The sequence below is a fragment of the Chelmon rostratus genome, chromosome 22 (assembly GCF_017976325.1).
Source record: "Chelmon rostratus isolate fCheRos1 chromosome 22, fCheRos1.pri, whole genome shotgun sequence".
Classification (NCBI taxonomy): Eukaryota; Metazoa; Chordata; class Actinopteri; order Chaetodontiformes; family Chaetodontidae; genus Chelmon; species Chelmon rostratus.
In genome coordinates, this window is record NC_055679.1 from 6,257,776 (window position 1) to 6,283,339 (window position 25,564).

Consider the following 25,564-nt stretch of genomic DNA (forward strand, 5'->3'; position numbering starts at 1 on the left):
AGGAAACTATAGATACGTACTAAAATTGATTTAAATAAAGGTAATGTCTATGTTACTATACTACCGTGTAAAAAGCAGTTAAAAATACAAGCATGGAAATATAAAGTATTGAAAAGGCAAAATGAGAAGCACACTGCACAGACTATATGCAGGAGGGTATATGTTGTATATGAGCATATTCAGTTCAAAAGGTGAACAACATGTGACATGATGTTAAAGTTAGCTACATTGCTTTTCAAGAGCATTGTGCATCCATAATGTGATGCTGAATCAAAGATGTGGGGGCGTTATATAAAACAATAAAAATATGTCGTGACCAATGGTTGAATAATGAATACTTATTCCATTCTATACTATTTAATAAGAGACAATAACTACCTCAGACAGCTTCCACTTGTGCTTAGTGAATGTAAAGCAACTTAGGTCTGAGCCTCTTGAGTTAGCAGTCAAGTTATGGAGCCTGTAGCATAGACTTCCTAGAGTCTGCGCCGGTTGCCAGGTAACCTCACTGTGACGACAAGGTCAGTGCACCCAGCTAAGAAATAGCTGCGCACATACAACCCATTTAAAACCACAACTTGTCGTTTTTATGCTTTGGTTTTTGTTGAAATACAACAAAATCTAACAGAGCCATGTCCCTCCTGCTTCCAGTCTCGCAAAGCAAAGCTTAGCTAAAATAAGCTAAGGTAAGCTAAGCTAAGCTAAGCTAAGCTGAACATCTCCTAGCTGTAGTTTCATATTTACCATACGGACGTGAGAGTGGCATCAACCTTTTCGGCTGACTCTCTGCAAGAAAAGTGAGATAACACAATCTCCAAAACTATTCCTTTATTCCTTCCTTTTCTTTGTGTTGTTGCCATGTTTAATTTCATATTTTCAATAGAGGCGTTTTTAAGGAAATGATTTGAACAAAGATCATGGACTATATACTTGGACTTTCGAGCTTGTTAGCTTTAGTGGGTGTTTTTAAGAAATAGATGGTGCCCCACTACAACACATGAACTATACCTTTTGTAGACTTTTTTTTAAATTCTAATGTGACTTTTAAAAAAAATCCACATTAAAGGGGTCATCAAAGGAATCATCCAGCAGAATTAGTGCGCGAGTAGACAAATGTGCTGCTTTAAACAGGGAGCGGAGGAGTGCTGTCAACCACCCGTGATGTTTTGTTTGTTTTTCTGTGCCGAGACAAGCACTACAAGGCCTGGGAGGGTTTTCACCACCACTCACAATAAAGCATCGCTGACGTTAACCGAACTGGATTTGTCGGGTTTTAATTCAGTCGCAATCCAGGCAAAGTCGCTCATCATGGCGCCCACGTACTCAGAGCATGACGCAACCGAGAGCCAGTCAGTGGGAAAACACTGAATCATTTAAAGGTCTAAAACACAAGGCATTCCAATATTATTCTACGATAAACATGCATGGAATACAAAGAACAGTGGCTGCAAGAGGAGAAATGTCTTACTGGGTGATTTTTTAAAAATCCATGTCCATGGAAACAAGACTGGCTGGTTTCCTTGGTGTGTGTGTGTGTGTGTGTGTGTGTGTGTGTGTGTGAGCGTGCGCGCTCACAGCTGGGTTTGCGTTGTGCATGCTTGTACGAGTGGGTGGATGAGTGTGAGTGAATCTTGTGTCTTTGTGCAAAGCTTGCCAGAGGTAGTGTAGGTGTATATTGTATGCGTGTGTGTGTATGAGTAAGATTTTTTGTGTGTGTGTGTCCATGCGTGTGTGTTACCGTACATGACTGCAAACCCCCTCAGCAGCTTTCTTTGGTCTCTCTCTCTCTTTCTTTGTGGTATATTACCCATTTTACTGCGTGGGGGAATTGGTGTTATAAAGTGTGTGTGTATGTGTGTGTGTGTGTGTGTGTGTGTGTGTGTGTTTGGTCTTTCTGAGGGGAAATTTCCTGCCCCTGGAAGCAGCTCTTGTCCTCAGGAATTTCCTGAGTGGGCAGACGGCGCTTCCTGAATAAATGTTGTTGTTGTTGTTGTGTGTGTCTGTGTGTGTGTGTGTGTGTGTGTGTGTGTGTTTTAACTGGCTCTCTTTTCTCCTCTGAAAGGGAAACTGTTCTCACATGCCAGCGAGTGAGCTGAGCGCAGCCCCCTTCTCTTCCTGTTCGCGACACACTCCACATGGCGTTTCTAGCAGAGTTTTACACTGAACGTCACAATGAACACACATACATATTACTGACCGATGGCCTGTTGATTCCAGGATTTAATAGGAAAAGTCACAAAAGCACAATCGCTCTTCCTCCAGTTAATGAAATCCTTTTCTTTCCTTCTGTATGAACACTCGGTCTGGTAGTTGCTCTTTCCTGTCACATAGGAGGTGATGTGTTTTTTATCTGTGGTATGTTTAGAATAAGAAAAAGAAATGCTGGGTTTTAGCAGAATAACAGAGCACCTACAGAAACGTACACTTCATCATCAGGCCGACAGCAGACAGCACTGTTTGAAAGGGGCACTCCAGAGATTTAGTATTGCACTTTCATAAAGTTGGTAGACGTGCAAGAGACAGATTAAAAACAAAATGTTCAAAACTAAAGCTCCAGGGCCTGAGAAATCCTGACTTTTAGTCCTTAGAATGGTCCAAAATCCCAAACCACTAGATCCTACTCTTACACTTATAATGCAACATCCATGTCTATGAAACCCCGTACCTTTGCCTCAATTCCATACTGCAAGCTACAGTATGTGTCTTATATTTATCTTTATAGTACAGTGAACATTTCTTTACTGTTGTACAAGTGCAGAAAACGATGCAGTACAAACTATGCCTATAGATGAAATGCTTTGGTAGCGATAGTGGAGACAGACAGGACACACTGGTTGAGAGAGGGGGATGCAACACATGCCCCCAGCTGGACTGACATGAAACCTGGGGATGCTGCTATTATGTGCTAGGCCCCTTAACCTCCAGGCTTCCAAGACATCCCATCCCAGAGGTTCATTCTTAAATATATTTTTTGAGTTTTCTAGTTTTCAAGGAGTTGTCTGCAATTTATTTCAATGTTTCACTGCTGTGAATAGCTTGTGTATTTCCTAAAAATGTTGCTTTGTGGGATAAGGGGTCTTTTTTACTGTGCATACTGACTTTTTGAGCACGCTTGCATGAGGCATTAACTTAAAATTAATAGTTTGTAACTGATACATAGCACATGTCCCCATTTTGTTCTTTTACATTGTCTTTCTGTTATGAATAAGTTTTCAAGTACGTGATGAGATTTCCCAACTGATGTCTTTTTACATTTACACAACTCCTCCAGAGCCACAGATTAGACATGATACAACTGCTTTCACATGTCGCCTCTGTGACTCGTAAATCCATTCTGACTTAAATCAGCGGAGTTTCCCTTTAATTGGCAAGTGATTCTAGGAAACGCTGTGTGGAAGCCCTGCAAAGCCGAACACTTACCAGTAAAGACAGAGACCACATTTCAAAGTGAGACTTTGATGGATTTCCACTCCAACAGTCATTGATGAAAAGCTGCGGAGATAAATGACATGAATCAGTCACCAGCGGTTCCCAGTGCTGGGAAAAATAAAACATATTTTAGCAACATAGAATTGTTCATGTAAAGGTGTACTTTCTGAAAATAATTTAAATGAAACTGAGAAGTGAAAATCATTCTTTGGTTGTAGACATATGCAACGTGGGATGAGCGTTCACAAGTAGTCAGTTTCAGAGGAAAGGTTGAAACACTACCATGGAAGACTTGCATAAGAAGTGATCACCTAAGTGTTGCACTGCTCAAAATGCTGACTTCACCTTCTCCACATGGAAAAAAACAAAGGGTATATACAGTGCTTACAGGGTATGTGTGTGTGTGTACGTGCATAAGTACGTGCGCGTGTGAATGTTTCAGACAAGCATAGACCTTTTGATTTAAATGTCTTTGAAGCTTCTGCATTTCCAAATAAAAGAGCGAGAGAGAAAAAATCTGGCTCCTGAACAAAAGGAAGAGTGGCAGTTGACGCTGGATTCAGGAACTAACCTACAAGAGCCGGCTTGCTCCTGCGCTCGACAACAAGCTATCAAAAACAGGTCGCGCTACTTCCTGGCCATTAAAGTTCCATGTGATTGATGATCTGTTTTATGTTTGTTTTGGCTGGATGAAGTCCAGATTTGCTGGACGGGGACAGGCACGTGCATGCCGGTGGAGGAAGCAGAGGATGAATATGAGAGAAGGGGGGGGGTTCTCTTGAGTGAAAAGTAAAAGTGTGTGTGTGTGGAGGTGGATTTCCCCCTGCTGCCTCACCCACCTGACAGGGAATCAATGTACAGAGACACACAAAGCGAGGGGAGATGAATAGTGTGTGAGGATTAACTGTGGAACTGTGTTGCTCTCATACCCACATGTCCCTGAGTCAGGGTGTCAGAAGGTCATGGCCGGCCCTCCTCCTCCTTCCTCCTTCCTTCTTCCGCCTCCTCCTCCTCTGTCTGGAGAAAGAAAAATCTTTTCTCTATTGAGATAGCTAGACCAATATCCGCCTACTTCTGCTCGAGAGAAAAGGCAAACATTTACTGAAGAACTGAGTGACTAAGAAGAGCAAAGTCCCAGCCTTACTGATTTACTGATGCAGCAATGCTTTCCCCACTTTTTTCTTTTCTTTTCTTTTTTTCATTTTGTTTATGTAGTTACAGTTCATTTGGTTCAGGCTACGCAGAAATCCTCAGTGTGAAATTTTTATGTGCATCAGTCGTGTCTTTGTGTATATTTAGACTGCTGAAAGTCGGGAGTTTCTAGCAGAAAATAATATCTGTGACTTTCATATTCCAGTATGACTCGAAGTACAGCATGTGTGCAGTTTTATTCCAGTTTTACAAATGAAGGGAAAGGAAATGCTCAGAAATGCATGACGCGTTAGAGAAACTTGACACATTCAAATCAACAGCTGTTTCGAAATCATTAGAAATGAATATACATGACCTTTGGAAAACCTTACATAAACATTTTGGCTCTCGCATGTTGAGACTTTACTTTTGTCCTATCTCACTCATCAACCAGTGCTAAAAAAAAACTGTAATACCAAACAGGCTAGAAACAGATGCCAGAGGTAGCTGTTGCTTGTTGTGTGGCTATTGATCCATTCAGGAAGGACCACAGACAAAGTAAAGAGGCTGGTGAGGAGGAAGATTTGTGTCCAAATGGAGCTGGACAATGCAGACTGTCATGGCTTTATCTTGACTATGAAATACTGTGCATTAGCTGTGTATTGAGAGGCGTCACTTCAGTTTACCTGTCAGGGTTGCTTGCTACAATCATAACACTAGCCACATTTTCTACATGCTCATGCTATTAAATTAACTAGCAAAACCACTGTTGCTAATGCTAACATTGTAAAGATAGCTTTTTTAAAATTTGTTTCCCAATGCTATGCAACGCAACAAACGAATGTGACAAAGTTAACTGTACCAACTTAAATAAACGTGTTACCTATAACGTTAACATGTAAAATCACAGATGTTCAGGCCTACCTGCTAAGTATAAGGTTAAATAGCAAAAAGACTTATGTTGATGCTAACATTATAATGCTAGCTTCTTCTCAAATGTGCCTCAATGGTATACTACGTACTTATGGCCTAAAATTAACTCAAGGTACCGACTTAAATGTCCCAGCTAACTATAGAGTTAACTAGCAGAAACACTGATGTTTGTGCTAATATTGTAATGCGAGCTCTTCTCAACTACTACTGCTATACTACATACCAATAAGCTACTAAGGATCCCAGACAAATGTTCATTTTCTTTAGAAAAGTCTAACGGCCTTGGCCTCCCCAGTTATGGAGGCTTGAGGTAAAACATCATCGAGTGCACCTTTAGCCTGCGTTGACAGCAGTTAATATACAAAAAATGTAGCCAACTGCTTCATGCATGCAGAGGAAATGACGCTAGCCATTCACCAATGAAAGTCAATCAGCCTGTGTCTTTGGAATGCTAGCGCTAATTTGACAATTTCACAAATCGTGAACAAAAATCGTCCCCAGATTTGTTACTCAGTTACTGGACTGGCGGTGATCAGCTGATTATTCAATTAGATGATTGGCAGAAAATGTAATCTATGAAAATTCCATTCAATTTATTTCTGTTATTCCCTGTTTTTTTTATTGTAAATGACATTAAAATGTCATCATTTCTGGGTATTGGGCTGTTCGTCAGAAAACAAATTGAAACAATTGATAGACATTGTCTTGTGCTCTGGGCTCGATATTTTTCACTATGTCCAGACACAATGTCCTCCATTTAGACTCTGTGTTGCATTGTGGGACAGCAATACTACGATGAAAAAGTCAAGGGATTTTTGTAGCGTACTTCTAATCATTTTACCATTTTTTCAATGTGAAAATATACGTGGTGAGTAGAATTAGCAAGAGTAGAATTAGCATTTAGAATGTAGCTTCAATCAGTGAGATTGGTGACAAAATTATTAGTTCCCAATCAGAAACAGACAGAAAGAAATTAACCAAATCTGATCATCTTTGCAGAGCTTGAACGTTTGCCCAAAAGCTGTGGATCTTTTAAAATGGCCACCAGCAGTGGGGGTTACAGTCGAAAGCCATCTTTTGTCAGTCCAAGTAAAGAGAGGCAGTGGTTGTTGCAGTTTTCAGTTGGTGAGAGAAAAATAAGCAGCAGTATGGCAGTGATACGAGTGTTGGTGAGACACGCAGAGCTAAACAGATTTTGGACGGGACCTTTAAGCCTCACAGCAGGACGGACCTCATTAACTCGTCTGGCTGCGAGGGGAAGTTGAGGGCTTCTGTACCGCAACAACGAAACAAGATACCAGTGATCTCATCCTCCTCTTCCCTTCATTCATCCCAAGCGCTTATGAGTTGCCTTGGCAACTTGTGCGCTCTGTGTGTGTGTGTGTGTATGTGTGCTAGTGAGCATGAGCGGGGGCCTGAGAAACCACAGAGTGAAAATTATGTGTCATCAGAGAGGATTAGGAGCCCACGGTTTAGTCAAGGGTTTGGGATCCTGCTGCTGTCACGTTTGACGGTTTTATTCAACGTAAACACACACATACTCAGAAACACACATATGTACACTCTCGTGAGTACTGTGAACCTGAGATGCATTCAACAAAGGCAGAGACTGATGACAAGGAAGACTGAAATTGATTTTCTTCCTGTAAGCTGCAACAAATCTGTAACAGATTCTGTGGCAGAAGACAACCAGAGAGGACATCAGGTTAAGGAAGTGTGCGAATGTGTTGAAGGAAAAGAGTGTCAGGGTCAAAGGTGGTCTCGCTCGTCTCCCCTCCCTCCCTGCACATGCCACCCATTTTTCTTTCCACCTCTAAGTAAGCAAAGGATGTTTGTGTCTCACTGGCCGCACTGCAACAGAAAGTTTCCCATCATGTTTGGAATCAGTTCCTGTCTAGGTCGCATAGACGTGAGACACAAAATAAGATCCTGAAACTCGCAACTGGAATGTGACTCAGGTTTTAAAACTGAAATCAGGAATGATCAGTATCAGTGTTGACAAGGCTGCAACTACATCTTTGTGATTCACCGAAGGCTGACATAGTTCTGGCAGCTTGGTGAGCGATGTTAGGACAAGAAAGCACGTCGATGCAGAGAAAAGAAAAAATGACTGACTTGATCTGCATTTGGAGAGACACTTGATTTGATCCAAACCAAGAGATCCAGACTGTGACTGAAGTAGAGTAATACATCTGAGCTCTTCTGTTTTTGTTGCTTTATATGACTTTTCAACATCACTGTTAATTTAGCTTAGTCGTAGGTATGGACGCAGGGTTAAAAGTGATTAGAAAAGATTCATTCTGATTCTGCTGTCAGTTTTGTTTCTGACAGAATCCTTGAGTTGGACGCTGTACCATCACAGTAAATACAAGCTGCAGTCAACACCAGCATCTTTGACATGCTTCCTATCTTCCATGAAATCAATTTGTTTCCACTTCTCTGTATTATGACACTATTTTGGAAAGATTATATACATTTCGGAACAAAGTGTTCTCGTAAACACTGTACTCACAAGTACAAAGAAGCTGTTAAAATGTGACTTGACTTGAACACATCTGACTTGGTTCGTGACCGGCTGAAGACTTGACTCGTGAGTGCTGGAAGCAAAGTATAAAGAACTAGAACGAGGCAAAAAGACTTGGACTTCAGTAACGTACCTTCCCACTTGATAAGCTGAAGACCCGAGGACAGGTCTGCTTTCAAGAGTCAGTAAACGCAAAAGCATGATTCCTCACAAGTTCTTATAAATTTGGTTGGAAAGTTGTAATTCTAACCTGGCTGTTAATACAGAACCTTAGATTAATCAGACAACTCACGTGGAATGAATTATTGTGTGAATGCAGCAGTGATATTTGGCATCTTGGCTCTTACCTCATCACTAGTACCCAGCTCAGCACAGCAGGGACTGGGGAGCGACGACAGGGGAAAGCAGGGGTGCAGTTGGACTTTTAAAATGCTGAATGAACAGTTCCAGCGGTGGCGGCAGGAAGTGACAGCATGACTTTCAGGTGAGCAGAGAGGCAGCAGGCACGTCTGCAGAAGAGTGAGCAGAGCACTGACTGCGCAAGTACGCCGCCCTAATCGAAGGGTATCTTACGTTGGTAGAATGTGACAGCTGACTCAAGTCGACTGCCTGAACTAGTCTGCAGGCATCGCCTCATATATTGTCACATCCCAGAATAGTTATGAACAGTCAAAAGAATCAGATATGAGCAGAAATTCAGGGCCGAGCATGATGATCCACCCTGGGGGCTTCATTTGAGTACTGGCTTAGTACCTGTTTCCCTTCCTGTTTTCCTTTCCTTCCTCTTTTCATATCTTTGTCTAATCCTCTTGTTCCTGCTATTTTACCTCATCTGCCTTCATTTTCCCCCCGCTGTCACACACTGTCCACTGCTGCTCTCGTCACTTTCCTTCTGTTTCCAGTCTTCCTTTTCTCGTCTGCGTGCTGCTGTCTGTTAATAAACCTCCCGCCGTCACTCTCTAACCTTACCGCAGGAAGTTTCCTGCGCTGAAACAGAGCCCACGCTGGATTGCTTCCTGCCAAAGTGCGTTGTGGGACACATTTGTTTGGGCCCCCTTCTTCCTCCTCGCCCTCCTCCTCCTCCTCCTCCTCCTCTTCCCTTCTGCTCCCCTTGTTGCTTCCTCCTCTGGGCTCTGTGCAGATGGCTGAGGCCGGCAGACCGGATCTCGGAGGGGTTTTGGCAGAGCAGCACCTCTCTCGGCCCTGGAGAGAGCATACCGCAGCCATGACCTCGCGACCCGTGCTGCACTGCTGCCCGCCCGGCCTCGCTGCTCTCACAAGTCAGCCACGAGAGACGAACGTACAGCTGGTGCATTCGGTGCAGATGGCAGCTTGATTCAATATTGATAGAAAGTCAATGATGTTGTCAGTTAGGAGTATTCCAGTGCATCCAAGGTCTATTCCTGTTATATAGCCCAGTTAAATTTAAACATAAGGTCATTTGTAGACGCTACAAAGGAGACAAATTTGGGACAAAAGAGACAGAAAACTGTGGGTCAGTGGTTTTGCGCTGTCCTCCAGATGTATAAAGATAACTTAATATTTCCTATATTTTTTTACCAGTCATATTTGAAGTAATCCCCAACGTTTAGAAATAGGGATAAAAACAAGCACATTTACATGCAGAATATTCAACATACTAGAGGCTGGAGATAATGTAGCCCAGCTATGATTTCTACCACGGCCAGGAAAGCCAGAGCTCTGACCAAAGTAGAAACCCAGGAAAAAAGAAATGTAGTTCTTTATCTGCCCAATACTTGCTCCTGTGGTTGTGAAACACCTGTATCCCGCTCCCTGACACTTTCTGAGGATGTCTGTTGACAAGCTGAGGGTCAGAGCTTGACAGACTGTAAGCTGTGCGTCAGATAACCTGGGCCTTCCTGGGCTTATCGGCAAGGCTCGTGCCACTATCTGAATATAGAGGACTAGAGGGGAAGGAAAGAAATGGGAATCTGACAAGCTAGACAGGGTTTCATTTTATATTGATTGCTCTGTGAAAACTTCCTCTGTTTGACGGGTGGGGGGAGCTGAAGAGGGGGAGGCCTGAAAGCGAGCACAAGGTTCCTATTACTTGTGTGACAGTGACATTGGCGGCCAAAGATAACAGCTGTCCGACTCCCAGAGGAAGTGTTTGAGGCCGGGCGATAAGTGAGATGTAAGAAATGAGTAGTTACGCGCCATGTGGGTATCGCTGACGTTCAGATCGGAGCTGCACGCTGTCGCAAGGCTGTTTTTAATGTGTGTATGCCAGTGAAAGAGAGAATGAGATAGAAAAAGAGAGGGAGGTCAGTCTGAGTCATACTGTAAATCATTGGGTTGCATAGAGTCCAAAACTATGAGGTGGCAGTATCTGCGTGAACCAGGATAAATAAGGGTGAAAAATGTTTATGTGTAAGGCTAAAAATATAGACCCTTGTGTGTCAGAGCATATCAGGACTGACATAAGCCTCAGTGTGTGGAGCCAGAGAACAAAAGCTCCTCTGGCCTCATAAAATGTGATTGTAACTCCATTAAAAAAAAGACAAAATGTTCATTTAATGAAGCTTAGCGTTAAAATGAAATTCTGGCATGGCTAGTTTCGCTAGCTATCTTATGCACCAGTTTTAGCCACATAATAGTTGTACAAAGACACCAGAATTATTGTATTTCAGGATAAACCTATTTAGTTTCTGTGGAAAATAGTAAAGAAAAATTGAGTGTTTTCATTTGGCTCAATGCTGAGTATCCGTTAGCTCCACATATTAGCCTTAGCATTTAGCCATGGCGGTTGCTGCTAGTGTCAAATTCGCAACAGAATTCTGTTGCTTTGTGGGTAAGCTAGTTCGTTAGCCCTTCAACATCATAAATGAATGAAATAAAAAAATATATATATAACAGCATATACAGTTTCATATAGATTTTGACCAGGTTTCTTTTTTAACTAACTCGTGCACAGAACAAAATCATGTTGCTTTAGCTCCACTAGTTTAGCTCTGTGTTCACAGCAGATCTGAGAAATGCTTTACAGCTAACATACATGCTGCACAACATTCGGTTGAAATCGAGCTTTTGTTCAGATTTTTATTTTCCATTTTCGTGCTCCTCTCTCTCCTTTCCCTGCTGCCTCTGAATGCTTGTTGGTCACCAGTGCAGATGTTTTACACTCCTGTTCCCACGGCAGTGAGAGAAATATCTCAGAGTGCGAGGGAGGAGAATAAAAAGAGATACTGTCATTGCCGTTTCCTCTGCTCGCTTTCCCTCCATGTGTCCTTGTCCGTTTATACACAAACTAATAAACTGTCCGTCCTCTGATGTGCCTGTCTGGAGTTCAGAGAGCAAAGAACAGCACAGATCACAGCAGATCAAATAAAATAACAGTCTGTCTTTCTCATATATCCCCCTCCCCCTCTTTTTTTATCCTTGTGATTCATTCTGTATTCTTCCTCTTAACCTATCATCTTTTAATCTTTTATTCTAACCTCCTCTCCCTTTCTGACTCTGTCTCCTCCTTCATCTTTTTTTTTCTTTATCTCTGCTGCCGTTCCCGTAATCACTCCCTCCTTTTGGCTTTTATCTCCACTTCCTCAATATCCTTTTTACCGCCTCTGCCTCCTTCCTTCCTCTCCCCCCCTTCCCCTCCTCCTTTTCTCCCTCCCCTTCGCCCTCCCCCCCTTCCTCGCCCCCCTACCCCACATCCTTCTGCCTCCTCTTCATTGATCTCATCCTTCTTTTCTTCCGCCCTTTCCCTTTCACCTCCACTTTGTTGCTTCTTTACCAAACCTCGTTCTCAATTCCCTTTCCTTCATCCTCTTCCCTTCCCTTCTTTCCTTTTCCCCAAATCCTTCCACCTCCAGGTTTGCAACCAGTGTTTTGGAGCAGGGAGGATGTGGCCCAGTGGCTGCGATGGGCAGAGAAGGAGTTCGCCTTGCGGCCAATCACCAGCGGCTCTTTCCAGATGAACGGCAAAGCTCTGCTGCTGCTCACCAAGGAGGACTTCCGCTACCGATCCCCCCACTCCGGTACGCTTTCCAGCTCCTCATGAATTTCTTTGAGATATTAGAGGTGTATTTCAGGCTGGGGAAACTGAAGACATCAGTGAAAAGTTTTACAAATGAGTCATTTTCATTGATTGCATGAGACATGTTTTTTTAGTCCGACTGGAGCAAGATCCAGACTGGAAAACAAGATTTACCAACTAGGAAGAAAGACCAGGTTTAGATCATGGAAACACTGTGACTAGTTGCAGAAAAACTGTGGAAAACTGGTGCAATTGTACATAGAAGCTCCTCTTCTAAGGGAAAAAATGACACCTGCTGTCACAAAATGACTGATAGGAATCTAAATAAATGGATAGTGTGTATGGATGAGTGAAACACATCATGAAATCAGATTAAATCAGCATCCGTGAGCACATTTTTTCTCACAACAAAACTGAACTGGAGCAAACTCTGCGACCCTTTGTGCTTTGTGGTTTAGACTAATACTGCAGTTTATTTGTACATGAAAACCTGCGCCAGTGCAGCTTTAAAATCAATGTGTTTACAGCAAAACTACACCCTTTAAAAATCAATAAAGCCAGCTGGAGCAGAAGAGGGAAGGCGGCACTGTCGGGCGACAGTGGAGGGAGGCAGCTGTGACAGCGAGGCTGCTCGGGGAGGAAGTGGGAGACGGTTGATCAGGAAGTACAAACCAACCTCAACTGTTGCCCTGGCAACGCCAGCGGCCAGGCGCATGAAAATAAAGCTAAAAAGTTCACGTTCTCCTGTGCAGAGTTTTGGAAGTCAGTTAGATGATAGTCATAAGAGTGGGCAACCACTTGAAATGTGTGGGAATTGTATGAAGGGCTAAAAGTTCATGAAATAATTACAGAAAAAAACCCATGAAGAAAAGAATAAACAAATAAAAGCTGAGCCAAACACATAAATAATGAAATAAATTCTGTTTTTCTCACACATTATTTTTCTCATTTTGTCCACTTTTTTCTCTTTGTCTAAAATGTCCAATTTTTGGTCCAGTCCTCCTTAAGTCCCCTGCTCCTGACTTCTACCTTGAATATCACCACAACAGCCGCCTCTAAAATAAAAACATCACCACCGCATGTGTTTGAGCATGAATCTGATCCGTAGTAACCTCTGCCTCACTGCCCAGTGGGCCACTAAATTTACAGCTTTGTAAGTGTTTTTGGGTGCTGAGTGCTTATCAAAGTAACACAATGTCGGCAGCTTGACCATTTCTTTTTCTCATGCTGCTATATTGTTCCCATCAGAGATAGCTTTTAAAGAAAATTTACATCAGCAACACATGCACACATACCAGCGAAGATCCCCGAGCAGAACAGGTTTTGTAACAACAAAGCTAATGCTATCTGAGCTAGCGCTGCAGTATAAACACAATTAAAACATCATGAAAAGCAGTTACCAGCATCGGACCCACTACTCTCGTTATTCAGTCTATTCCCACGCAGCAGTCCAACGAAAAATGGTTCGCACATACAAGAGTTATTGAGGGGACACTTCAAAAATACAGTTCATCCACGGTCCGTCCTGGTGGGAGCCGCTGGAGACTTTTTTGTTGTTTCTCTCAGCCAACAACAGAGAAACTGGCAGCTTTGCTCATGTTGTTACCGTCCACATCTTCGTGTAACAACAGTAGACAGCGAGGCACCTATAGGCGGAGGATGGTCACAGAGCTGGAGGTGGTGCTGTGTTACATAGTGACGTAGACAGGTGATGGAAGAAAAGGCTGGACTGACAGGACATTTCAGGTAGTTCAGGAAGTGTGTTTTCTATGGGAGAGGATAACTCTGGCTCAGACTTTGGGGTTTGTAGCTTAAGTCATTTTACATGTACAAAATGCTCTATAGCATAGTAAAGGAAAGGGGAAAACTCAAACGGCCTTTTTAGTCAGGAAATAATACATATTTAACATATATGTTTTTCTACATTTCTTCGTCCTTATTTAGTTATTCATTCATTCATCATTCATCTGTGTCTTTATGTTTATGATGTAACTATCAGTCCAGTCGGTCATTTTGTGACAGCAGGTGTCATTTTTTGTCCCTTAGAAGGAGAGTTTCTATGGATAATTGCACAGTTTTTACGTGATAGTTCACAGGATTGATTCTGCTCTATTACTGCTGCCTCGCTAGCAGTGTTTAAAGCTGAACTCTATGCTGCTACTGGTAGCTACGGTAACCTTCACCAGTACCTATTTCAGAGACCCTGAGGTGTCCGTTCGAGTTGTATGACGTGTTGTGGGGAATAATCTGTATTTATAGAGAGATGTGGCCCAGCTGACAGCTGCTGTCAAGCCTGTATAAGGATGTTTACATTTCAACTCTGCAAAAACTTTCATATCCTGTCAAGAAATTGAGTTCTGTGAAAAAAAAACTGTGGAAAATGTGATTCGTCATCGCAGGTTTTATTAGTTGGTTTTAGTCGTCTCTATGTGACACTGACATAATTTTATTTTGAAACGGTTTCATGTATCAGCAACTGAAAACATACGCAGTTAAGCGATAAAGCTGTCAGTGATTGATTAAATGTTGATATTAGCAGTTGTTTTGGCCCTGTTGTCAGTGACATCAGTGAAAACGTCATTTTAGGGAACAGAGCACATTTTTTGGCTTGTGATGTGTCTATTTCCTCCTTTGAGGGATTGTAAGAGTGCAGTTCCCATAAGCCCTGCTGTGCACTATATTTTCCTGTGTAGAAGCTCTAATAAAAATAATATTTTTTCCCCTGGAACGTCTTAACGGCACTTCTAATAATCAGCCCCACAGTTTGTAAAGCTACGTATTTCAACCTGAGTATGCTTAATGGGAAACATGTAAAGCCAAAGAGGGTGTTTCGTATTTCAGTTATGACTAACTGTAACATGACGGGACATTTTCTCCTGTTTCTTTCAATTCCTGGTAATCGCAATTCACAGTGATAAACACGCTTTTTGTCTACAGCATTTAGACAAAACGTGGAGTTTTGAATGAGCATTTTAAATCCAGACTCAAAGTAAAGTTCAATACATGAGGAGGTGGGAATTTTCCCCAAACTGCAACTCGGTGCCACAGGATCAGAAAGTGAGAAGTGAAAGGGGCGAGTTTGTGTTTGTGCGTTCACCATCACTTCCTTTATGAGAATCATTTCCTTGTTATGGTAAGCCTTGAAAAAATATCCTTAAGGCAATGTGTGATGGCAGTCTTTGTTAAAATCACATCCACTGCACCTGAGGTTAGTAGTTAACCATCGAAGTGCTTTGTCATGCTGGGAGAGGAGCCGTTGTTGTCGCTGTTAATCATTCAGTGAACTTCCTGCTCGGCTTTGTGCCTGGTGTCACCACCACTGTATAGCCACTTAAAGCAGAATACCAGGGTCATACAGAGCTACGGCCCATTTACCTGTGTCAACACCGGGGTCGTGCTGTCCACTATGTACCCTTCAATGCCTCATGTAGGTATGTCTGGTAAAAATCCAGCTTTGCAGTGTGAACCCAAGTTTTAAAGGCATCTTGTCTTGGGTAAACTTCCACCTCCACTGAATTTTGTTAAAATATAATGGCTTATTTTGCTTTGCTCAAAATGTTTCTTCTGAAAGAGGAAGCTCACTGGGTGCAGTCACCTGAGCCTGAATCTTTCAGCCTCTGTGCTGAAACCTCCATTCTGACGTGATGTCTGCCCCCTCAGAGTCTCTTCCATTATTGCTCAAGCTCCCTATTGCTGGAAAGTGAAGAGGAAAAAGAAGGGGAACCTGATTCTATGTATGACGCCACCGCTAATTTCCCATTTTATGCAGGCTCAAAAAGCTGCCGGGCAACGTATGGTAACATTTGACCTTTGCATCTCTGCAGGGGACGTCCTGTATGAGCTGCTGCAGCACATCCTGAAGCAGAGGAAACCCCATGTGTTTTACCCGTCTGCCTACTTCCCTGGGAACTCCTTCCACTCGCTGCCTGAAAGCGCTGTGCAGCACCTGAAGCTTGAAGGTCAGTCCAATAAACTGTATTTTTTCCTAAATGCACACATTTCATACATTTTCAGATCTGAGATTAGATACATTTCTGTAGGCCTTCATTTATTCCAATGGTAGCTGGCTAAACCTGAAAGGAAAGCACTCAAAGTTGACGTTTATTATCCCGTGACCTTCAGGTGTGTAGATTATTAGAACTTCTTCCATAAATGGGCCCAAAATGGTTAAAATTGGTAAAAATAAATCCAAGCTTTGCTATAATTTAAATTCCACATAAGAATAACTAAACACACAGGTTTCTGATTACTCACCCAGTATCTGCAAGAGGGTTTCAGCTGTGTCATCAGTCAATGTGCATATGCCTGTAACATCATACATATAGTGCATAAACTGTCATCTACAATCAATATATATTTACACCAATCATTGAATCATTAAACTAGAGAATATTGCTGTCTTTAAATTAACTTAATTGACTAAGCGATAGGCTGGGAGGCTAATTTGATCTTGTAATTAGCAGCAGACTAATTGATAGCCACATAATTACAATAGGTACCATATAAGTGATGTCACTTTTTCTTTGGTAAAAAATACTAGTTGTAGCTGAGTATTGATGTTAATGACCGTTGAAGTTTTAGAGAAATAACTGAGGAGGAAAAGCTTCTAAAAATGTGCATTAGAATTGTATCAGACTCATTTTTGTGTAATAATACGCAAATTTTACTTCTGACAAAGAAACAGAGGTAAATAAAACATTTGAATTGGAGAATCTGAGTGAAATTGTAGATAATTTAAGATAATGTTCTGTTTGTCTGGTGCTAAAGATAGTACGAGTAGGTAGATAATAAAGCCTCAGTCAGCCTCTTTGATCAGACCCACACACGTCTTCACACGGCACCAGTGTTCGTATCTGTTTTCTGGCTCTGATCTGAGGAAATGTGACACAGCAACAATCAAGACGTCACATGTTGACAGTAAAACCTGCTCCATGAGGAAACGCTGCTTTATTTAAACAAGCTGCAGTGCGGCACCGTGGCTTAATGCAGTGATTAGGTTGCTGGTATTTGTTTCTACTCTCTTCCTTGTTGTGGGTTCCACTCCGGTGAGGTTTTTGTAACTGCTTGTTAAGAAGAAAGAAGAGCAAATTTCAAACTACTTCAACATGAACCAGAGAACCTTAACTGAAACTCCACAGATACAGTGTAATGAGAATTCTCGGCCTCACTGTAGGACAGTAGTGACACCTAGTGGTCGTTTCTAATGTGAAGCCAGTCTACCAAGAGTCATAATTTGAGTTGTCACTGTGACATGTTGATTCTGTTCCGTGGTAATGTTTGAAGCTGGTGAACTGTTGCTCTTTTATCACTTTTCTGTTGATAACCATTATGTGTTTACTGGTGAGACGCCTGTATGGCAAACACAGAACACTGTGTACACCTAAAAGTGTTCACAGCGTCACTGGACAGCTGGCTTCAGGCAATTTGGTAGTTTGTGGAACACACAAATCCACATGTTGATGGTTTGTTCTCTATTCTAGATAATCAATTTAAAAATGATTTCGGTTTAGGGACGCAACTCTTCTGCTACCTATTTTATAAATTAGTGGAAAGAACTCGAGCTGAGGGGGGTGTCATCAGATGTATAGGTACAGTTATAGACAGGGTAGATACATATTCACATATTGTATCTTTCGTAACCCTAGAAACGGTACGACGGGCACCACGTGGCACAGACCCGCTCCCCCAGCATCCACCAACCATCGAGCTGCGGCACCGCTCCCGATCCCCCCACCATCCAAACACCAGGCGATCCCCTCCGGAGCCAACCCACCCCCGCCAAACCAATGAGGACCACCTGCAAACCTTCTCCCAGCTGCCAGACAGCAACCACCACCTGCCTGAGGAAATGTACCCTCTGTCAGTGTCCCCGGCTGCGCCGAACGGCCGTTGCGCAACACCCCGAGAAGGGCCGTGCCCAGGAAGCCCTGGGGGCCCGGAGACGGGCCCTCCCCGTGTCATCCAGCTAATGCCCAGTGCCATCATGAACCCCCTACTCCTCAGCCCGAACAGGAGCGGCGGGGGTGCCGCCATGGACTTCAGGCACAGCCGCGGTGGAACCCCGTCTCAGGCGACGCTCGAGAACGGGCGCGAAGGAAAAGTCCACAGCCACCACCATCAGATACCACTGGTCCAGCAGCAGCAGCAACAGCAGCATCTACTGCAGCAGCAGGAGGAGGCACTCTACAGGAACCACGTCATCATGCCCGTGTCTCCTCCAGAGGAGCAACAAATACCCATCGGACGGATAGCGGGTAAGACGTAGCCCTCATAATGTCAGAGGTTAAAGCTCTGACAGGTGATATCTTGACTGAAAAACAAATCTTTAGTCACAACGTCAGATCATCACAGGGACGGCAGGATTTTAGTTACTTATGTTGTCCCTTTGGTATTCTCTGACAAAGCATCACACGTTAAAAGAACTAACATAAACAAGTCCATACTGTGTCATGTGAACTCACTGCGTTTCCCTGATGTTTCCTCGCAGACTGCAGGCTGCTGTGGGACTACGTCTACCAGCTCCTGTCAGACAGCAGGTACGAGAACTACATCCGCTGGGAGGATACAGAGAGCAAAGTCTTCCGCATCATGGACCCCAACGGCCTGGCCAGGCTCTGGGGCAATCACAAGGTACACACTCAGCAGAGGGCTCCAGGTGTTCAGTTATTGTTGCCAGTGATCAGGCTGCGGGTGGCCAATGAGCAGGGGCCTCCCACCCATCATTGTCACTTCTAGAACCATTTGAAGCTGCCCTTATCAATATATTTTATAGCAACAATGACTCAGGTGTGCTTAATGTGAAATCTGTTGCTCAGAGTGATGAATTCACAGAGAAATATCACCCAACTCTGCAGTTTCACCTTTAGCTGAGCCTTTTTAGTCACCTTATTAAGGTTTTACAACGCACAAACTCTTCTCAACAACCTTGGAACCAGCTGTTTTCAGCAGAAGAGCTTGAATAAAACCCTGTGTAGAAACAGACCATAATCTACCTGCCCAGCACCAATCAGCAGACAGACAATGAGACGAATACAGTGGAGCATTTGAGCCAGATGTTTCCCTTACAAAGAGCATAGAGTTAGACTTCCATTCATTGGATGGTCAGAAACTCCAAATCAATAGCAGCAGCTTGCTAACATGCTAGCATATATTAACTCTATATAAGTCTATTTTTCAGAGTAGCGTTGCCCCACTGTTATTGATAATGACACTTCTGTTTTTCCCCTCTTACAGAACAGGACCAATATGACGTACGAGAAGATGTCGCGAGCACTGAGACACTACTACAAACTGAACATTATCAGGAAAGAGCCTGGACAAAGACTTCTATTCAGGTATGTCAGTTCAAAGACACCCTCGTTTGAAAATTCGTCAGGCGATTCATGATATATTTAACATTTTTGAGTCTATTCTTCCTGTTGGTTACTGGCCAAACACTATAAAAAGAAGCCTCAATGAATGACAAAACCTGTGTCCTTGTCACGTTCACCAGGTTCATGAAAACTCCCGACGAGATAATGAACGGACAGACGGACCGGCTGGAGCACATGGAGTCCGACACAGACGAACAAATCTATATCAAAGAGGAATGCTGAGGAACTCTGGGAAAACGAGTCCATGAACTACTTACTACTACTACAGCCGCTGATGCCTTTCAGAAGCAGCCTGAACAATCGTTGAATCTGGAGCGCGTGGTCGTTCGCTCGTATCAGTCCTACACAGGCAGACGTGAAGTCTGTCCTCTCTTAAGATTGCCTTAGGATGATATTTTCCTGAAGTAAAAAAAGACAAAAACAGCATCGGTTCTTTTGATTATCCCGATGGACCATGCTGAAAGGACTTTCTAAGTGTTCCCTTTTATTTCTGGATGAACTGCAAAAGCCAGTCACTTTGTGCTTATGTCACTTTGATGATTTTTTTTCTGTCTCCTCACATGCATTATAATAGGGAATTTTGCTGTTTGTAAAAAGAAAATTGGATGTGTGCGTGTGTGACAGGAATGTTTTCACCATGGAATAAACGTTTTTGATCAAACTGTCTCCTAGTGTGGAGCATACTTCAAATTTAACATATTTACAATTACCACTTTTTTCTTTTGGACTTCCTGGCTAAATGAAGAACGGTGTCTGTGACGCTTGGTGAAATACATCAAATGTCCACATGGTGGCAGTATTGGACCATTTTTGTGGAGACAGGCGCGGCAGCGGACGTCCACAGTTGAACAGTTCATCAAACACACAGATTTAAAGCGTCAGTTACGGGATAAAATGTGGCTGCAGTTGGAATTACTACATATTTTGGTCTTTCATGAAATTCTTCCTATGGTTGAGATTGATGATGTCACAGTGGGAAATGATGACTGTTGAGCTCGATTAATAAAAAGTTAATTATTGCCTATTAATTGCCATTTAAGTGTTGTACATCACTCGTTTCTTTGTTGCTATTTTTGCGCAACACTTAATTAGTTTTATAAAAAAAAAAATTGAATGAGTTTTCAGTTTTGTGAATTTTGTGAAAATGCGCCTTGTAGATAAGACTTTATTTATCCCCTGCTGAAATTTGGGTAGTATAATGATCATGCAATTTATTCATTAGTTTGAGAATATCACAACATAAGTTTGGACTTTTTCATATCTAATTAGAATGACTGATCATCACACCTCCTTTCAGACCCGTCATTGTGACATTCAAATGAGCGGGATCAGATCTAAATGTGACACAAATCCTCAACAGTAATCAGAGTACAGTAACGCGTTACCGGCAGAGGTAGCGGCGGTGCGCTGTGCGCTCCGGAGTCTCCATAAAAGTTAGTGCGCGCAGAGCAGAGCTGTCAGACTGAGAGGAGACGCGGCGGAGCGCTGACTGGAGGCTGAAGTGATTGATCAGGATCGATCCCACTTGGAGAAATTCATGTTTTCAAATTGAACGTGCGTTCAGATCCCGTGGGTGAGCGTCGCCCACCAAAGGCGCACCAGCAGGACGCAATTAAAGCGCATTATCCGCCTTAACGGGCTGTTGGTTTTTCTGGACTCCAGCGGAATAAAAGGACAGGGGAGGCTTGGACGCAGGAGCATCTCGGCTGTGCGGCGGATGAGGTGCCCACGCTGACGCGTCAGTAGAAGAACAATCGTGTTTTCTGATCAGGTTGTTTGATTTGATCGAGGGGGAAAAGAACAGCCACCACTCCCGTTTTATCCGCCAGCCCAGGACGCAAATGTCTCCACCTCACAGACACACCTCTGGATTGTAGCAGCAGCCCCGCCGATGGTTTGAACGGGCGTTAAAGTGCGGGAAGGGAGTGGGACAATTACAGGTAAGAGCCGTTCAAGAGACCCCGACGGTCACTGTTTCCCCCTCTCCCGGGGACCGTAAAGAGTTTCCCCGCCGGTGAGTGCGCGCAGTCAGGCGCACAAACCCGCGCTGCCCTTGCGAGAGAGCCCATCAGGACCGCGTCCACACCCGATCAGGACTGAAAGTGTGACCGTAAAAAAAAAACTATTATTTGGCCTAGTTTAGCTGTCAGTCACTTCGCAGGCATTCATGAAAAAAAATAATTTATCTGTAACGGATTCCTAAAATACAGTTTTAAAACAGAAAGATTGAGATTCATTTTGCAGTGCAACTGTTTTCTTGAAGTCAGTTCTGCACCTCTGTACCTCAGTGATGCCTCATTTCTATTCCCACTATACTCATGCCAAAAAAAAAAAAAAAAAAATGCATTCATGTAGAATTATATTCATTTTATTGCGACATTTTCCCACAGGGACTGCTTGAAAAATAGAAGTATTGAGTTAAATTCACTCTTTTGGCTTTGGTGAGTGCAGTTTCCCAGTTGTCAGTGAAATAAATGATTGATTGGAAAGCCATGGAGCTTTCCAATCAATTCAGTTGATTTTATTTTTGATCAACGGAGTCTACATACTACCAGGTTTCACAAAGTCTATCGTGGTGTTCACCTCAGCTGTGTGGTCTTATAAAAGCATTTTGCACTGAGAGAGCTCACTCTGTGTATCCACCAAACCGCTGTCAGGTAGTCAACTCATTTTCATAGCAATGTATCGATTTGGCCTCCCGCACTGAGACTAATGTCAGCCCACCTGAAGCAAATGACGCGAGTCCTCTGATGATGAAACACTGTGACACTGTGGCAGGAAGTACCGGCGGGCTCGTGTGGACACTTCCTCCTCCACCCGCTGCCACACAACTCACGCTTTTAATCTGCCGAACACATCAGGGACAAAAGGAATTAGGCATGCTGACGGTTTTTCGAGACTGGTGCACAAACGCAGGGATGATACATCGGATGACAGGAATAGACGGCAGGTAGAAATAAACCACGTTCAAAAAAGCACACAGTGGAGCGGTGGGGCGAAGGTGCATGTTGGAGTATCATGTCTCAGAGGTGGAGCTGCTCTGGTGGTGAAAATAGAAAAAAAAGCATCTTGAGTTACACCTCAAAGAACAACACGTTTGTGCAGCGAAAAGGTAGCTTCGTGCTTTTTCCAGTTAGTAACAGTCCTTGTCATCACAGCATTAGCTTCCTCCTCTCTCACCTTTTGCCTGACCTTTAGTTTCACATCACATAGCCAGAAAAACTGTGGCTCCACCCACTGACCTTTTCCCACTTACAGCATTTTTGCCCTAAAAAAAGCAGCTCGGAATTAAACATCTGCAAAGGTAAAACTCCAATTGCTGTTTCTATTTCTGATCGAGCCAGTCCTCAGACTTCCTGGAAACTGGATTACTGGCATGAAAACAGCATTAATAAATACTTATAATAATGATTAAACAATTGTACTATTTTGCAGCTACAGTCACTAGCTACTATTCATTTTAAGATTTTACACAGAGAAACATATGAGTTTTTAAAACACACTCCATTGGCTTGTTTTTGGCTTGTGACCCTTATTGGGTCATATTTCAGATAACACAGATTTAGCCACTGAACGTCTCAGATGATCCCTCAGATTTGTCTTTTCAGAGGGGCCTGACCTCTTGGTTGGGAGCCACTGGACTAAACTACCAAACTGTCCATTAATGAGGTAAAACTAGCATCAACTTCAACCACAGAGGACATTTTTCTGCAGCACTGCTTTTACTTTAAGCACATTTTGCTGCTCATCCTTATTCACTTCAAGGATGTGGATGCTTGATCTACCTCTTCTGTGTCTCAGCACAGAACAGAGGGATGCAGCAAATCACCTGATGACATCATCTGGCGACTCTGTAGCAGCCAATAGCTCCTTCCCTCGGAGAAGAACTAACTGGCAGCAGTCCCCAGTTAGCTGGAAGCGTCCGCCGCAGCTTCTCCACCGTGAAAGATCAGGTTTAACGCTCTGGGCTGCCTGGCTCAGGTCAGACCGCTCCCCTTCCAGCTGGGCGACCTGGCGCAGGCTGTCTGGCCAGGTCCGGCAGATCAGCCAATGTCACCTTTCTCCGTGGGTCACGCGACCTCGTCCTCGCGCCGCCTCGCCGTTGATCCAGAGCGGCGACACTGAGGCTTCATGGTCCGCTGCTCCTCGCCAAGCAGGCCGACTTAGGACTGAACAGCTGTGACATGCAACAAGCCAGTAGTGGGGGGTCTTTGAGTTGGTCGGGCTGTGTGGGTGCTTAGGCCTTTTTTTATGAGACTCCTTTAATATTTTTTATAAACAGAGCAGATTTTGGGGCAACAATTACATGTGCAAGGACAGTTACAGTAGGAACAGCACGGACCAATGACAGAACAGCAGAATGTAAGATATCATGATTAAAAAGCATGAACACAAACCAAAACAATGAAAACTTTTTCTTTTCTGGGCTCACTCGACTATAATAGTGAGCTTTAGAGGTGCTGGCAGGTGCATTTCATTACCTCTGGACTGCTTCCAGTGTTTATGCTAAGCTATGCTAACACCTCTTGGCTCCTGGCTCATTTTCATCCAGGGCTGATGATTAAATGTTTTGTTTTTGCTGAATATGTAAAATATCTAAAACATGAAACACCTTCCTGCTGGATGACGCCTTTCTGTGGGGAGCTGGCACGCACAGCTCTAAAGTTGCGTGGATGCGAGCGTGAACAGCAGCCTCTTTGTGTCTGACTGACGAGCGCCCCGTTTAGAGCGGACCCCGCCTCGCATATGTCATATCTACGAGGGGGTTCGGGTTCGGGTGACAAAGACGCTGATCTGCGCTCTCATTTCGTGTTCTGACAAGGCGCCGTCTCTGCTCACGAGGGGTGAAACTGTGTGGATCCCATTCGCCCTGTCCCCGCCACGTAGCTGTGTCGCTAACGCTAGCTAGCAGCTAGGAACAACTCGTCAGAGACAGGAGGGCGTAAGCAGGGGCAGGTTTCTTTTTGTTCTAGGAAAACAGTCTTAAAGATGAGTCCCGACACTTTTCGCAGCCGTGTATAAAAAGCTTTTGGTGGCGCGAGATGAGACCCGCGAGCCCGTGGAAACTGCCCAGGGATTCATTCCTCGTCGCTCCAAATAAAAGACTCGAGAGGAGGTCAGGTGCTCGGCTGCAGCGCCTAGACGGGCAGGTTGGTGCTCTCCTCTTCTGAAACCACTGAATTTGTGTAAAATATCGGCGGCTGATTGGCAGCCACCGTACGGCTGTTTGATGTAAGCAGGAAGCGAGCGCCCCCCCCCCCACACACACCCACACTCTCACATTCTATTTGATCTGCCGCTCGCTCTGCTCTCTCTCTTTCATTTCAGGTAAAACTAATTCACCAGCCACTGAATAAACAGGAGCTCAGCGGAAATGAAAAAACAAAAGCTTCCTGTACGTTCTTCACTCCGGCCTCTGTCTTCTTCTTCCGAGTGGAGTTTTGTCACACTTGCCTTTTGAGTTTACGGTGGGGCTTTATTATAACTGCTCCTTTCGGCGTCTTTCATATTGGCCTCTGTGGACTTCTGTTGGGTCAAACGCATGATAAATGTGACTGTGCCGACCACCATTGATTTTTACTTCCTCTCGCCTTAATAGCCTCCAACCACACTGCTCGAAACTCCCCTCACCTGCTGGGCGAGTCTCAGGCTGGCCAGTGCAAACAAATAATCACAAGCCAATAATCTATATATTTCTCTATTTTGCGATAGCTGTAGAAAAGCCTTGCCTAATGGGCACGAATGTACAAATGATGTTGTTATTTGCTGTCTTGAGAAGCCCACACTGCCAAAAAATAGGTGCATATTTATAAAATACATGAGAAGCACATTCCATCCCCTTTAACCGACCCTGAGCACGGCCAGCGAAGGAAACTGCAGCATCATGTGATCTTGACTCTGACGGTGTGCAGGTGACAGGACGGGAGGGGCACTGTGACGATCACACAGTCCTAGAAGACCACCTGCTAGCTCACAGTTTGGTCACATGAACTGAAACACCTCATATTAAATGAAAAAGGGGCGTCACAAGTTATTTAGTTTTTACAATGGACTTCTGCTTTCTGTGCGCACGATTTCTCGTCGCCCATTGGCGTCCCAGAATCCTCCTCTGCTGGGACAGCCCTGGTCTTTGTAGTTCGTGTTCACACCGCCCGCCCCCTCGTTCAGCATCGCCAC

The 25,564-nt window shown here is 43.7% G+C and overlaps 2 protein-coding genes across 3 annotated transcripts in view; both read left to right on the forward strand.

The window, feature by feature from the left end:
* The window catches only part of etv6 (ETS variant transcription factor 6), a 28,384-nt gene extending 8,331 nt beyond the window's left edge, over positions 1 to 20,053 (forward strand). For both annotated transcript variants that reach the window (XM_041963842.1, XM_041963843.1), the window contains exons 3-8: positions 11,851 to 12,015; positions 15,839 to 15,973; positions 17,660 to 18,268; positions 18,502 to 18,644; positions 19,248 to 19,348; positions 19,507 to 20,053. In XM_041963842.1, the coding sequence (XP_041819776.1) occupies positions 11,851 to 12,015; positions 15,839 to 15,973; positions 17,660 to 18,268; positions 18,502 to 18,644; positions 19,248 to 19,348; positions 19,507 to 19,609 (1,256 nt within the window). In that variant the 3' untranslated portion in view covers positions 19,610 to 20,053. The remainder of the gene's footprint in view (positions 1 to 11,850; positions 12,016 to 15,838; positions 15,974 to 17,659; positions 18,269 to 18,501; positions 18,645 to 19,247; positions 19,349 to 19,506) is intronic.
* Positions 20,054 to 21,203: 1,150 nt separating this feature from the next.
* Positions 21,204 to 25,564, forward strand: part of LOC121625898 (chemokine-like protein TAFA-2) — a 58,807-nt gene continuing 54,446 nt past the window's right edge. The window contains exon 1 of the mRNA XM_041964215.1: positions 21,204 to 21,327. The gene's annotated coding sequence lies outside the window, so the exon portion shown is untranslated. The remainder of the gene's footprint in view (positions 21,328 to 25,564) is intronic.